General features: G+C 51.2%; 6 protein-coding genes across 6 annotated transcripts; 2 read left to right on the top strand and 4 right to left on the bottom strand.

Moving 5' to 3' along the window:
* Nucleotides 1-12: 12 nt before the first annotated feature.
* AA0111_g284 (hypothetical protein) lies at nt 13-1,149 on the bottom strand (the record flags this gene model as incomplete). The annotated part of the gene is made up of 1 exon (XM_028648655.1): nt 13-1,149. The coding sequence occupies one exon, from the start codon at nt 1,147-1,149 to the stop codon at nt 13-15; it is 1,137 nt and encodes a 378-aa protein (XP_028512211.1).
* A 905-nt stretch (nt 1,150-2,054) lies between these two features.
* Nucleotides 2,055-6,828, bottom strand: AA0111_g285 (Anucleate primary sterigmata protein B; the record flags this gene model as incomplete). Its single annotated transcript, XM_028648666.1, has 2 exons — nt 2,055-3,326; nt 3,379-6,828. The coding sequence occupies 2 exons, from the start codon at nt 6,826-6,828 to the stop codon at nt 2,055-2,057; spliced, it is 4,722 nt and encodes a 1,573-aa protein (XP_028511996.1).
* Nucleotides 6,829-7,551: 723 nt separating this feature from the next.
* On the bottom strand, nt 7,552-8,891 carry AA0111_g286 (hypothetical protein; the record flags this gene model as incomplete). The annotated part of the gene is made up of 2 exons (XM_028648677.1): nt 7,552-7,997; nt 8,045-8,891. 2 exons carry the CDS (start codon nt 8,889-8,891, stop codon nt 7,552-7,554), a joined length of 1,293 nt encoding a protein of 430 aa, XP_028512210.1.
* A 198-nt stretch (nt 8,892-9,089) lies between these two features.
* Nucleotides 9,090-11,165, top strand: AA0111_g287 (hypothetical protein; the record flags this gene model as incomplete). The annotated part of the gene is made up of 2 exons (XM_028648688.1): nt 9,090-9,686; nt 9,792-11,165. 2 exons carry the CDS (start codon nt 9,090-9,092, stop codon nt 11,163-11,165), a joined length of 1,971 nt encoding a protein of 656 aa, XP_028512209.1.
* Nucleotides 11,166-11,567: 402 nt separating this feature from the next.
* On the bottom strand, nt 11,568-12,130 carry AA0111_g288 (hypothetical protein; the record flags this gene model as incomplete). The annotated part of the gene is made up of 5 exons (XM_028648699.1): nt 11,568-11,590; nt 11,639-11,680; nt 11,750-11,828; nt 11,918-12,050; nt 12,108-12,130. 5 exons carry the CDS (start codon nt 12,128-12,130, stop codon nt 11,568-11,570), a joined length of 300 nt encoding a protein of 99 aa, XP_028512213.1.
* A 306-nt stretch (nt 12,131-12,436) lies between these two features.
* On the top strand, nt 12,437-13,995 carry AA0111_g289 (Dihydrolipoyllysine-residue succinyltransferase component of 2-oxoglutarate dehydrogenase complex; the record flags this gene model as incomplete). The annotated part of the gene is made up of 4 exons (XM_028648710.1): nt 12,437-12,585; nt 12,637-12,767; nt 12,817-13,259; nt 13,306-13,995. 4 exons carry the CDS (start codon nt 12,437-12,439, stop codon nt 13,993-13,995), a joined length of 1,413 nt encoding a protein of 470 aa, XP_028512212.1.
* Between the last annotated feature and the right edge of the window lie 1,011 nt (nt 13,996-15,006).

The raw sequence follows: 15,006 nt of genomic DNA on the forward strand, positions 1-15,006 counted from the left end.
CATCCGCTCAACTCACTTCGCATCCTCCTCCAGGACCGTTTTCAACTGCCGCAGATACTTTCCAAATTGCCCGAAATTGCTCAACTCCATCCCTCGGGTGCATTTTATCAGATTGCTAGCTGCCAATTGAAGATTATCGAACTGGTTCTTGACCCTAAGGTAGACTTTTCGGACATTCTCTTCTTTGCGTTCCTGGGTAGGAACGGCTGGCGCGAACGGGGTTGGGGATGAAGGGGCAGGAGACACTGCTTGTGAGGTGAAGATGGAGGGGTATGACGATGATTGTGATAGTTGGGATGATGGGGGTGTAAATATGGAGGGCGGAGCAGATGGGAACGCGGGTTGTAGCATAGGCGGTGGTCCAGTGGCGGCGGCTCGAAGGGTCTCGTTTTCCGTTCTAAGTCGTCCGTTTTCAGTGATGAGGAGGTCTTTTGCCGCATCCGAGGTTGATTCCTTAGCCTTCATGACATCTTCCATTATATTTTCGTGCTCCCGTCTCTCTGCCTCTCTCAAACGTCTCTCTTCTTGCAACTCTGTTGCTAGCTGATCGTTCCTTGCCCTAATGTTGTCGATTTCGATGCGCTGCTGATCCCTATCCCTTGTAACAGCCCTCGAATTACTTCTTTCAGTTTCGAGTTCTTCTTGTAGTCTCTCTGTGGCCTGTTTTGTAGCGTTGCTAGATTGAACCCGTATTAACTCACTGTCGTCTTTGTCTTTTTCGTGAAGTTTCTTTGTCTTATCGAGCTCCAATCTAGCAGCATCGAGCTCTTTGCGCAGCTGCTCGTTTTCTTGCTTATCGTTGGATTCCGGGTTCGGTGTGAAAGAGGCAATACTAGGCTTAACATCATCCTCATCTTCATGGATGTTTATCTTCGGCGCACTAAACCTGCCCTTTCGCACAGGAAGGAGCTTGTCATCTTCGCTATCGGATATTGTTATAATCTCTGTGTCTTTGTTGGGCTTCGTTATTGATGCAGTTGTTATGCCGTTGCCCATGTTCCCCTCATAAACAAGCTTCTGCTTGCTGTTTGGTTCGGTCTTCTGACGTTTTGCTGTTGCTCGTGTTGGGCGTACAGGCACAGCGCGCTTCTTTAGTGTGTCTGTAGTGGCCTTTCTAGCGTTCTTAGTTGGTGTTTGCTTAGCAGTCATTTCTGCTCGAGTAACTGGTGCTAGGAGTGGTGCGGGCGGAGCACATAATCTACTTTGGTAGGCTCTCTGACGATCGAACAGCAGAGTAGCGAAAACTTCGCAGATAGGCGGGTCCTGCGATTGGGTAGGTCTCGCTGGCTGTGGTGTTGGGGATGGGTAAGGTGAAGCTAGAGATCGGCGACTGGTACGGCTTGTAGATAAGCGCTGCCGAGCGGTCTCGTGAGCGTAAGTAACATTCATGGCCATGGTTACAATCTTGTAAAGATCGTCTCAACATCGCATGTATCGTACGCAACAATGGTGGAGGTGAGAGAACAGCTCAAGTGGTTGAAGACATACTAGTAGTAGCTGGAGCGTTGCCAACATAAGCATATGTGGGTGCTGCCTTACAATGTAGTTCAGGTGTTGGGTAGCGGGGCGGTGAGAGAGTCGTGAACGGTAAGTAGAATGTCTGTCATGTGTGCCACATGCCGTAGCGATGCTTCGTGATATCAAAGGACAGTGAGATATGGTCGATTGTATATTTGAGGTAAAGCCCTATCCTCTGCTATTGAACGAACCTGTTCCCCATACGTGGAGCTATGTTGGCGTATCGCATCAAGCCTGTGAAGTCGAAGATCTCAATTGTTATAAGGGGTACTCGTAAAAATCCACTATCGATCAGGAATTGCAAAGAAATACCATTGATTAAAAACATGCTGTACGCCCACTCCTCTAATAGTTGGTATGCAATGCTGATCCTCCAGAAATGTACCCACAGTGCCTACATGCGCCAACCAAGCAAGCTCGTTACACATTATTTCGTAAGAAAAGATAGACGAAGAGACGAACGCGGATCTCTGAAACGTCTATCAGGAAGAAAAACGGTTGATACAAGAACAGAAACACTCAACACAGGAAACGTACTAATACATATCCTCTCCCCTCTCCTTGCCACTGCCATTAGTGTGTCTCACACTGCCAACCACACTGGCACGTCCACTGCCGCCGATGCGACTGCCGCCCGCAGACGCACTTCTTTGGATAGTTTCGGCATCATCTTCATCCCTTCGATCCCGCTCTTTTTCGAGCGCAGCCCTCAAGTCTGCATTTTCTTCCACTTTTTGCTCTAGCCTCTTCCGGGCGCCGCTTCGATCAAGGAGTCGCGCTTCACGCTCAGCCTTCAACCGCCGTTCAAGTTCCTTGAGTCGATGTATCCACTTCTGCTCACTTGGTTGAAGCGGCCCAGCGGCAGGATAAGGGTGGCCTGGCGTAGGCGTCGATGAAGTAGAATAATTCTCGACTACAGAAGCGGAGTGAGCCCGCAACAGCGTTTGCGCCATACTGGCACGCTTGGAAGAGACTGGCGACGCAGCACGTGATGGCGAGCGGCTAACAATAACATCGTTGCCAGACTGCGTCGTGGTCGTGATGGCGCGGAGGGTTTGGACCTCGGATCGTAATGTTTTGTTTTCAGTACGCAGTTTGTTTAATTCTGCGGTGTTAAGATCAACAATACCTCCACGAACAGTGCTAGGTCTTCCAATCGACTGTCGTTGAGCCATGACAAGCTTCTCAAGCTGGTCAAGTCGCTTGGAGCGTGCATCTAGGCTATGCTCAAGAGTCTGGTAGTCGCGGACGAGGTTGTTCTCTATATTGCGAATTCTTTGCTTGAAAGCACCAATGACACTCTCCACAGTCCTGACCGCAAGAATGATGTTCTTGTTGAAGCCTTGAACGTTCCTAGAAATGAGCTCCATCGAAGTAAGTTCTCCGTTGATGAGAGCGTTGTTGCGGGACCACTCTGCACCACAAAGGGTGGATAGTCGGTTCCACAGGGCGTATAGCAGATTGTTTCGCTCGAGCAGCTGCTCTTTGTATTGTTTCTCTAGACTGTGAAGTTTCTGGCGATCCTGGCTACGAAGAGTCTCCAGTTCCAGGACTCTTGATTCGTGTTGCTGAATCGCCCTGGCAGTGGATTGGTGACCGCGTTTGGCGTTCTCGAATGTGGTTTGGTCTTGTCGGCGGGCTTGGCGTTCACGTTCGAGCATCTCTGAAAGACGGCGGCTTTCCAAACCGGCGCTCTCCAGGAGGGTGTCGCGGGCACGCAACAAACGGTCCTTTTCTGCAAGATCGGCTTTGACAACTTCGAGCTCTTGCATAGTCGCTTGGAGGTCTCGTTGAAGCTTTGCAATGTCCTGGAAATTTAGGGTTAGTGTATGTCCAGCCGCTATTGTCAGTTTCGCTTACCTTGAAGAGGCTTGACCTCGTACCGTTGAGGTTTCCCAGGGACTCACGAAGAGTGTGCTCCAGTTCGTCATGGCGCTGCTTCCAGGTGGATGCCTCAACTTCTTTGCTTGACAGGTTCTTTCGTAGCTTCCTGCTGTCCTCCTTGAGCTTTGTCAATTGACCGTTCAGGTCGGTGATGATCTTCTCCACCTCTTGCTTCTCTTGAGTCTCCAAAACATCGCGTTGTTGCCTTTCCTCAGCCATGCGCTCCTCGAGATCTCGGGAACGTTCTCTCGCCTCCTGCAACGTGACTTGAGTGTGGTTCAGGGCTGACTCTAACTCGCCAATCTTGATCTTGTCGCCTTCTTGCTCTTCTCTCAGGAAGTCAATCTCACCCTGACAAGACTCAAGTTGAACGTCCAATCGCTCATTCTTCGACCTCTCCTCACTAAGAAGCTTGTCTTGCCTGTTCAACTCTTCATTTGCGTCTCCGAGCTCAGCTTCAAGGTTCTGAATCTTGCGTAGGCTTGCGTCCCGGTCGTCCTCGAGCTGTAAAAGGCTCTCGCTGACATTCTTCATTTCTTGCTGTAGGGCGTGGAAGTCTTCAGTGGTGTTTTCGAGATCATTGTAAAGACGATCACGTTCCGCTTGCTTCTGTTCAAGATCAATCTCTAGCCTTTGAACTGTATCCAGCGCTTCCTGCCTTAGCTCCTCACATTCCTGCTCTTTATCTTGTAGCAGCTCGAGTGCCTCGTCGCGCTCACTTGCTAGTGCTTGGAGATCTTCTGTCTGTGCTTCGATCTCCCGCTCTAGCTCCTTGACCTTGTTCTCAGTAGTCTCAAGCATGTCGAGATGACCGTTAAGCTGGTCGTCAAGCTCTTTGTAGGAAAGCTTGAGCTGAGATAGCTCATCTCGAAGAGCAGCATGTTTGCTTTCGAAGTCCTCTCGATCAGGATCGCTTTGCTGGGTCAAACGCGTCCCGCCGCTTGCTCTTGAAACAGACCTCATGTGGTTGCGGGAGATGGAGCGCTCCAGAATACTATCGCCGGCCGTCGATCCTGCATCTCCTCTTCGAATTGTGAGTTTCAAGCCTTCGTTCTCTTCCCTAAGACGGAGATTTTCTCGATTCCTTGATGTGAGCATAGAGGCTTGTGCGTGAAGGTCTCGTTGCAATTTCTCATTGTCGCTCTGTAGGTGTTCCACCAAGGTGCTGCTTGTGCCGCCAAGAGAGATTGGCGCAGTATTCTCGTTGCCATCAGAGCCAGAGTTTGAACGAGCAGCAAAAGATTGCTGGATGCGCCGTGAGTTGTTCAAAGTTTTGTTGAAGTGATGGTTCGTCGTCGAGTGATGCATCTGTTGGTTCTGCTCTTTCAAGCGTTCGACCTCTTCTCGAAGTCTTTCGCTTTCAGTCTCTGCTTGCTGACAGCGACTCTCGACTTGCTCACGCCTTGCGCGTTCCTCCTCGAAATCCTCTTTCCACATGTTGATGGCCTCGTCAAAACCAGCGGAGTCTTCACCAGAGCTCTTCTCTCGCATTGTCTTGATGTAATCAGCCATGCGTCGGTTGTCTGCTTCTTTCTGAAGTGCCTCCTGCTGCCACTGGTCCACAGTGATCTCTGTAGATTCTAGGCGCTCTCGTAGAAACTCGATTTCCTCTTCTAACTCAGCTTGCCTAGACGACTGAACACTTCTCCCGTCCTCCGAGCCGCTGCCAAGATCCCTGGAACTAGTGTTACCTTCCTCCTGAGCCTTGAGTCTTCGCTCTAGATCACGAATCTTCTTGCGCATTGACTGACTTTCCTTCTTCTCTGTCGCAAGATCGGTTTGCAGTTGGACGTTCTTTGAGATCATCTCCTTGACTCCCTCGTCAGATCGATTCTGAAGCGCTTGGTCGAGGAAATGAATCTTGAGTTTGAGATCAAAGTTTTCTTTGCTGAGCTTATCAATCTTGCTGTTCTGTTCCTTCAGTGTAAGGTTGTGTTTGCTCCGAGTGAAGGGAGTGGCTATGTGCCGTTTGTCTGGCGACCGCGAGTGCTTAGCCCGGAAATCGCGTGCAATAGAATCCGGTACCTGTATGTCTTGAACATGCCTGGCGATAACGGTGTCTGTGGGGGCAGCAGGCTGCACGCTGGGAGCGCGAGGTGTCTCGGGTGGAGTTGCGCTATTAGGGACTTCCTCATCTAAACGACCCAGACTATTATCCGGCTGGAGAAAAGCAGAGAGAGAGTTAGTACTGATACTCCGGCCCTTCTCCCAGGGGTTGGTATCGCTGTATCCCGACATTGACGAGGCTATGCTACCTAAGCTCGGCAATCTTGATAGCCCAAGGCTCATCCCTCGTGGTCCACTTGAGCGAGGGATTGCGCCACCAGTTTGCAAGGCATAGTCTGCACCAAGACTCGCTGTGCTTCCGCCATCTCCAGACGCATCAGACCGGTTAGTGAATGAAGACACGGATGATCGTTGGCTCGAATGGCGATGCTGCAGGTAGCTCGGTCGCTTACTGATCTTTTGCGCGGTCGCAGGAACTGGTGGTGGAGGCATAGCTATGCTATCTACGCTGGATTCGTTCTCATTCGTAAGGGAGGAGCCCTCTTCAACTAGAGAGAAGTCGGGAGCTTTTACTGTCGAGGCACTGGATGTGGGCCGTCGCACGTCCACTTCTTTCTGCTGGGCGCCTGGAGCAGCCTGTTCCTCTCGACGCGAGCTGTCCTCTTCCTCCCCCTCCGATTGTTCCGTGGTCTGGCTTGCTGAAGCGCGCGATTGACTTCGTTGCGCGGCTTCCGCGGCGGGCGAGGAAGGACCAACCTCTGATGTTGCGGTGCTCGTATCCATCGAGTCGTCGGCCCCAAAGTCCAAGCGTCTCGCGGCAGGTGTCTTGTAGGCATCCGCGGGCGTGGGAGCCTCAGAAAAGGATGAAGAGTTGCTATGAAGAGTATTCCTGGATTGCGACTTGGTCGGTGTGTTTCCACTGCGTACTTCAAGCTTCTTGGGCTTCTTCTTTGGCTTTAGCAATTCTTCTAGGTTGTTCATTACTCGCTGCATATCTGCGTCGTCACGCAGAGGTCGAGCTGATTGTTGAGAATTTCCTGGTGAGCCCCCGAATAAGTAGGTATCGTCTACGCCGGACTGTCCTTGAGGTGCTTCGACCTGGATAGGCGCCTCTGGGATAAAGCTCGATTCGATGTCCATCAATTGGCGCTTCATCTCGCGATCCTCAAAGACACTCTCGTCATTATGCGCGTCTTCCTCCTCGATAACATGATGTATGATGCTGTCGTCTTCCTCGGTTGGTAAGGGCGGCAGGTCAGCGTCGGGCTGATCAAAAGCCCTGACATCGTCGGCCTCCGAGATATCGTGCGCCATGTAGTTTTCGTGTGTGGGTGCCAGCGTGGGGGTGGAGGGTGTGGAGTCGAGTTCGTCTGTTTGCGAGGCCTCAGCACTCGAAGCAGGAGCGGTGTCTGTCGCCATGGGGGCCGGTGCGCGCACAATGAGGGGGGAAGTCGCGTGGTATGGAGTATTTTCGAGGCCTGCTCACCAGCATAGTGCAACTGCCGAGGCTACGGTGGAGTGAAAGTTGACGACAAGTGCGGTGATTCCCTGCACTCGCCTGTGAGTGACAACAGAGCGCGCGTTGTTTGCGCTAGTATGAATCCGGCATGTTGCCCTACCATTCTGCCGGTCCGTTCCTAGACCAACCGGATCGGCTGCCGGACTATGTGGGCATGCCGTACCCAGATGTGTGTTTGATGTGATACTAGGTACCTTCGTGTTTATACTGCGCGGTTTCCTCATTTGTCTGTAGTGTCTACGTTGATGATTAAGTGCTTCCATGTGCGCAGTTGATCGTAAACACACAGACCATCTACATAGTCCAAACTGCGAATACAGAGGGAAAGGTGATAAATGTACATCTTGATTGTGGCATGGCCTGGTGCTACTGGATAGTCTTAGCAAGTACTATGCCTCCATAAACCAATGCTCGTATTAACTCCTGCTAAACGCTTATGGCCTTTTAACGTGTCGGCGTTGTTGCTGATAACGTTCCGATACATGTGTACGTATGTGATGTGAAGTATCTGAACCGGTCCAGCGGAGCAGCACAGATATTGGTCTCTGGCCGCATGCGCTTTCTGGTATGAAGATTCTGTGTGCGTAGATGTCATGCTAGTTCAAGTAGTCATGCAGCATTTCTCAAGCCATTGCCGCTTCCTTCGCCCGCTTTTTATCCTTCTTCGCTTTCTTTTCCTCTTTTCTCTTGGTCTCCTCTGGGTCCCGGTGCTTCTTGGTCTTCTTTGATGGCACTTCAGGCGTATCGACACCATTGACATCAGCATGTTTCCTCTTTGGCTTCTTCGAGGGTAGATTGAGTCCATTCGGCATCCCAAGTCCCGCAGTCTCCCGTGGCGCTTCAGTCTCGTCATCTGAATCACCAATAATCCCGGCGTCATTGCCACTAAAGCCAGTGGGAAGGAAGCGCATCTTCAGTCCTGTAACCTGTGGTCGTGGTGCACGGATAGTCGATCGCGTTATCGAAGCGGCCGCTTCTGAACCTGTGTTCTGGTCTGCTTGTTTTGTGCTGAGGTGAGGAAGTCGCACGACCGATCGCAAGCGCAACGTCTGTGATATCCGCGTAGAGACTAGCCAGGTCAGTACAGTCAGTATAAGCAGTATTTGGTGAACGTACCAGGCTCCATGCCGTTCTTGCGAGGCAATAAAACCTCCCGAGTGCCATCTTCGCTCTTTTCTGTCTGAGAAAATCCATAGTCGGTGCCCTTGTGACTTAATATCGCATCTCCTTTCATAGCTTTGTCCATGGCAATCTCGCTGAGATCCTTCAAGGAGACACCTGCTGGAGCAGTAATGTGCCATACCTGCTTCCCTTCTAGGTTATCAAACAGTCCTGTCGACTTGGAAATGGTCTTGTCATTCAATGCCACTGGATTGAATCCTTTCGGGGGTACGTAGGCCTGCGTCGGTCGAAAGTCGACTGCATGTGATTGTGATTGCACTGGAAGTGATGGACGTGTTTGAGCTGGTTTGCGTGTTGGTTGCGGCGCGTTGTCAGTGTCTGAGTCGTCACTGGAGGTGTCTGAGCTGCTTGTGCTGTCGCTGTCGCTGTCGCTCGAAGCATCCTTGCTCTTCTCGTTACCCGGAAGCTTCGTCTGTATATCTCTGGTCGGCGCGTCGTCGTCGCTTGTCTCTGAGCTCGACAATTCTGCGACGTCCTCTTCTGTTGCGATATGCTTGGATGCTGGTTTCTTGGGTGAAACTTTCGACTTGGATGTGGATTTGGAGGCAGGCGCGTCTTTCTTGCTAGGTTTGGACTTGGTTTTAGGAACGCCATTCACATGGATACCGATGGTGGCTTTCGGCTTCTCGACCTTCTTGGGCTGCGTGGTGCTCTCATTGGGAGAATCATTGTCACTGTCGACAAATTCTTGGCTTAATTGCGCTTTCGATGGGGTGTTCTGAGGTTTTGACTTCTGCTTGGAGCCCGGCAGCGGCACCTTGGTTTTGTGTGTGTCCTTCATGGTGTGTGTGGAGCCATGCTCTTTGCGACCAGAAAGTCGAAGTTCGTAACTTTTTTGCGCCGCGGTCTGGCGCGCTCGGGCGGAGAAGAGCCGCATCGCCACTAGTCCTAATCAAAAGCTAGCGCGCCAAAAATCACTGGCTTGGTCGATGAGATACTGGACAGATGCAGAACACCAGCATCAACATCCAAAGTCAGTATGTCAGGAAAACGGAAGAGAGGAGAAGACGCGACTGCAGCTGGATTCGTCAGCGAAAAGCCGCTCACTGCGATTGCGGCAGCTCGACTGCGAACGGAAGCCGCAGCTAAAGTCGTGAATACACCCAAAGTCACGCTTGAGCAGATTCCTGTACCAGCAAGTCCATTGCTCAAAGATGGAAACCCGGAACAGGAAGACTCAGATGAAGAGGAACAACCCGTGCCTGTTCAGCGCAATCTCAAACTTTGCAACTGGCGCAACGAACCACAAAACATCCTCTCAGACACCGACACTGAACTCACCGTCAATCTGAACAAGCACGCGACTATCACGTTGATCGGCTGTTTTGACTTGTTGGTTCTGAGGGGTGCCGTCAACATCAATGGTGCCAATATTGGGACAGTCAATCGTGATGGCCAAAAAAACCAAGCTCATCGAGTGTGTGTACCAGCCACGCACCCTATGTCCAAAATCCGCGGACTAGATGGTACAAATCACATAAGTTTCAAGACTTGCAAGACACCTGCATCTTTGGCGCATATTAGTCCAGTGTTTGACGGAATCTGGGATGACTCCAATGATCGATCGTTCCGTGTTGTAAGTGCATCGCTTCTCGTTTACAGCTCACCTTGGCCATTACCATGTTCTATAATAACATGATGACTCGTTGAGACTATACAAAAAAACTGACTTTTCTGCTAGGTGACCAACTCAGATGCAGATACGCTTTCCCGACCCTTACGTCCTGAAGTGACACCTGAAGACTGGCTTCGCGCAATTGAGGACTGCGCTAGCAATCCTTCTACCACCGTTGTGACTGGGTTACCTAGCTCGGGCAAATCGACTTTTGCCAGGCGGCTCGTGAATCGCTCTCTCACAGGACTAGGCAAGACCGCTGCATCTGTGCCAGCTGTATGTTGGATGGATCTTGACCCGCAAAAACAAGAGTACGTCCCTGGAGGTCAAGTCTCTCTCGTTGTGGTGAGAGATTTGAATTTGGGTCCGAGTTACACACACCCCTCTGTTGTACCAGAACAGAGAGAAGCGAGCAGGAACGAGGTCGTTCGCGCACATCCAGTCCCTACGAATTTTGCCAACTATGCGGACTATTATCAATCCTGTTTTGAGGATCTTTTCTTGGCATACAGGAATCTTTCTTCTCGAGATTCGTCTCTACCATTAGTTGTCGACATACCCAGCTTTCTCTACTCCTCACATTTCGACTTACTAAACAAGCTGATAGTGAGGATCAAACCGCATAATGTCGTACACCTCAGCGATACACGAGCCATCGACACTGAAACAGCGGCAAGGTTGCACTTACTTCAAACATCAACATCGCAATACCACGGCACACTCTATGAGATTACTGCGCAACAGCCCCAGTCGATCCCTATAAGGTCGGAGAATGAATTAAGCGCTATGCAGATGCAATCCTACTTCCATCTCAGATCAAGCAGTACGAGCCAGGGCCAGCCCCAACTTCTCAATTGGACGCCAGATCCTCTTTCACAGCTGGTACCCTGGGAGTTTTGCTACGAAGAAACCCTAGAGCGAGAACAGGATGTAGTTGCTTTCGCAATGTACTCTGAGCCAGTCGAGCCATCCTCATTGCTGCATGCATTGAATGGCTCCATCGTGCAAATCATTCAATCCACATCATCTGCCGTTCCTACTCCTAACGGCTCGCTTCCCAAGACACAAAAATTTGGGATTCCATATCTTCCAGAGTCTGAACGTACTGGCATGGTAGAACCACTAGATCCTCGAACGACGAGAATGGTTTGTACAGCGATTATCAGGGGCTTCAATCCTGAGAAGAAGATAGTAGAAGTGTTGGTACCAAAGACTCATGAGCCTCTGTTGTACAATATGTCGCCCGAGAGGACCATCATTGTCGGTGGATGCTGCGACGTGCCGGAATGGGCATTCTTGGAGGACGCATACGCACAGGAAAGAGGGGTCAAACCAGCAACTACTGTCGATAATATGCCCGTTTGGGTTGAAAAGGCGGACCTCGTAGATGACATGGGATATCTTAGCACTGTACGCAGAGTGAGGAAGTTTCAGACCTGATAAAGTACCTAGGAAAGATTATATTCCTACTTCTTGATGAGAAACAAATATGATAAGTACTACAATGTCATCCTCAGATCCAAGACTACCTGCACTGGAATTGCTGCTTTAGGTGGTGCTGTTGTATCAACGGATGCGTATTTGACTTTTGCGACATTGACGAGGCTAACGGACAGACGTTGGCAAACACCGATAGTAACCTGGACTTGAAAAGGTGGGTGATAGTCACAAAGGAGAAGAAAGTACAGAACAGGGATAGAGACGTCAAGGTCTTTGAGGTCGGTAGTCTCGTTGAAGGAAAGAAACGTAAGTTTTGGCTTTCTTGTTGTTGCGATTTACTGCTTAGTCGCACTACCGTTGTGATATTTACAAGTGGACACAGCCCTGTTCTCCTATCCCCGATTACAAGATCATCTTCGGTGGAGCTGGGGGTCGTCAGCAGATGGAGTGAAAATGATGGATGATGAACTCACGATCGATGATTGGGCACGGCAGGTTGCGCTCGTACTTTGATCCTACAACACCCGTCAGTACAGTCATATCCGCGGCCGATGCGGAAATGTATCCGGGCATGAGCAACGAACCTCCAGGAGCCGTAGGTGGGCGGTAAGGGTCTGGGTGCTTCCACTTCTCGAGCAGGTTCTCCGTCTCCTTGATCAGTTCCTATGCGACTCGTCAGTAGAGTCCCCTATGTAGCCACGATATGTGTCGAGTTGTAAATGGGATGGCGGTGGTGCAACAGGGAGACGCACCCTCATCTGTCGCGGCTCAGTGACATTTCGCTTGGCCTCGAACAGTTCGCGGATGTACAGGGCCTGTCCGCGCCAGAGGTACCGGTGGACGCTCCAGTCGAGGGCGAGCTTGAGGGACCGCCTGTAGAGGCGTCTGCGGCTGCGTCAGTTTCTGCGCGTAAAAGGCGAGGCGGGCGGGGATTTGGCGTACAGGACGTGTATCTTGGAGCTCATGACGGCGATGGCCCTTCCAGTGCAGGGTGTGGCGGAAGGGAGAAACGTGGTTCGTGGCCGCAATGCCTCGCTGTTGTCGCAGATGGCTTGGTGAGGGCAGCGTGAGGTCGCGGGCTTGGCACTTGTGCCTGTGACGGAGGGTGGCTTCCGAGACGTCAGAACCGGTGCCCTGTGCCTGCACCTGCTTCAGTACCGTACAATTGCCTCAGGAGGACTCATATTCAAAACTTCGCTCGCTCGAAGCCGCCCATCGCTCTCGCACGCATTCCTATTTCCTTTTTCCCACTCTTCGCTTGGCTGCCCATCATGTCCGGCCAGCAGTGTCTACGCCGTCTACCGGCGGCCATGCGCTCTGTGCGAGCTTTGCGCGCAAGCCCACGAGCCATTCCTGCCGCGCGCAGCTATTCCGCCATCTCCAAAGCGAACTCGTCTGGCCTCCTCGGTCAAGCCTCAAGGTAATATCAAACACTCTGTGCATCAATATGCCCACCACTGACTGTTTACAGACGGCCTGGCCAGCTGTCGTCACAACGCCTATGGTCCCTCGACCAGACAAGAAGCTATGCCGACACCATCGTCAAGGTGCCTGAGATGGCCGAGTCGATCACAGAGGGAACCCTGAAGCAGTGGTCAAAACGTGCGTCTGCCTTATTCAAATGGATACATCACCAGCTCACAATATGCAGAGGTCGGCGACTACGTTGAGCAGGATGAAGAGATCGCTACCATTGAGACCGACAAGATCGACGTTGCTGTCAACGCGCCCGAGGCTGGTACCATCAAGGAGTTCCTCGTCAACGAGGAGGACACCGTCACCGTTGGACAGGAAATCGTAAAGCTTGAGGCTGGTGGTGCCCCAGAGGGCGGAAAGAAGGAGGCCAGCGAGCAGCCAAAGGAACCCGCATCTAAGGACCAGGAGACTTCGTCGCAACCCGAAGGCCAGCAAGAGCAGTCTCAGCCAAAGGAGGAGCAATCTGAAGCGCCAAAGGAGGAGTCAAAACCTGAGCCTCCCAAGCAGGAATCCAAGCCCCAACCGCCCAAGCAAGAATCCAAGCCTGCACCACCCAAGAAGGACTCCAAGGCAGAGGAGACTAAGCCGGCCACACCTGGCAGCCGTGAGGAGCGCCGCGTATGTATCCCATGCCCATGGAGATATTTGTACTAACAGCTCGTAGGTCAAGATGAATCGCATGCGCCTTCGTATCGCCGAGCGCTTGAAGCAGTCGCAAAACACCGCCGCCTCGCTGACCACCTTCAACGAGGTTGACATGTCCTCCATCATGGAGTTCCGCAAGCTCTACAAGGACGAGATCCTTAAGAACAAGGGCGTCAAGCTCGGTTTCATGTCCGCCTTCTCACGCGCCTGCATCCTCGCCGCACGCGACGTACCTGCCGTCAACGCTTCCATCGAGGGTCCCGATGGTGGTGACACCATTGTCTACCGCGACTACGTCGACATCTCCGTTGCCGTCGCCACTGAGAAGGGACTCGTCACCCCCGTTGTCAGGAACGCCGAGAGCATGGACATGGTCGGCATCGAGAAGGCCATCGCCGACCTTGGCAAGAAGGCGCGCGACAACAAGCTCACCATTGAGGACATGGCTGGTGGTACCTTCACCATCTCCAACGGCGGTGTCTTTGGCAGTCTGATGGGCACTCCCATCATCAACCTTCCCCAGACCGCTGTGCTTGGTCTGCACGCCATCAAGGAGAAGCCTGTCGCTATCAACGGAAAAGTCGAGATTAGGCCGATGATGTACCTTGCGCTCACATACGACCACCGACTGCTTGACGGAAGGGAAGCTGTCACTTTCCTGGTCAAGGTCAAGGAGTACATTGAGGACCCCAGGAAGATGCTCTTGTAGGCTTCGGTACTGCAGTCTTCTATTTTTGCATATTTTGGTGGATGGGTTATCGGGCGAAAGCGCGGGAACTAGTAGTAGGATAGGGGAGATGTGGTCGGATGGATCAATGAGACATTTATACATGCATTGATTGATTCATAACGTGTACATGTGTCGCATGGAAAACCGGGTATATATGAATAGGTGGCTAATTGCATGTTGAACGTTTCCTCTCTTGCCTTATGCATCAATGTGTCCAGGTTTCAATGTCGCGCCTTTGCGTGGACAGGCAGGAATTGACGCGTAAATTTCCACAAGTGTCGTTGTAGACTTTGTGCCAAATCCCTCATCATGCCTGTTTTATTCGTATCATGCGCATGTAACCAGATATACACGTATATACACCTCCGGCGTGTCAGTAGTGTGTGGTCGCGTCTGGTGGTCGCGTCTCTCGTATGACGTCACATGAAAACCCCCCACCACCATGGAATTTAATTCTAAAAAGACATCTGGAGAGACTATAGATATGCTATTGGTCGCTCTACAAAGTCTCGAGTGAATTGAGCATGGTGGTGGGTTGTGACAATTTTTTGAATGAGTTGTTGTTCGGTATTAAATACCAAATTCATCAATGACTACGTTGACACTTTGTGAAATATGAGCAACCAACGAAGAAGCCATGCGAATATATAACACAAGCAAAAAGCATCCATCGCGAGAAGGACATGCAGTATTATTTGGAAAAAGGTGTAGTTCAAGTAGTATGTGGGTTTTCACCCTTGAGATAACAGCGCAGGTGGCTACATAATCACAAGAAGATACCCGACAGCACGCTCTAACGCATATGCTTCTTGTTTGCAAGCTATCATACATGAAGTGAGATATCAGATACTAGATCCGTCTTACGAGGTGACCATACATAGAAAGTCATGTTCTTGACTGAGATGCACGTACCTACTGGTTGACGTTGGCAGTACGATAGTATCCAAGCATACTGATATGTAACTTCATGGGCTCGGATAAAAATACAAA

The sequence above is a fragment of the Alternaria arborescens genome (assembly GCF_004154835.1).
Source record: "Alternaria arborescens strain FERA 675 chromosome Unknown contig_1, whole genome shotgun sequence".
Lineage (NCBI taxonomy): Eukaryota > Fungi > Ascomycota > Dothideomycetes > Pleosporales > Pleosporaceae > Alternaria > Alternaria arborescens.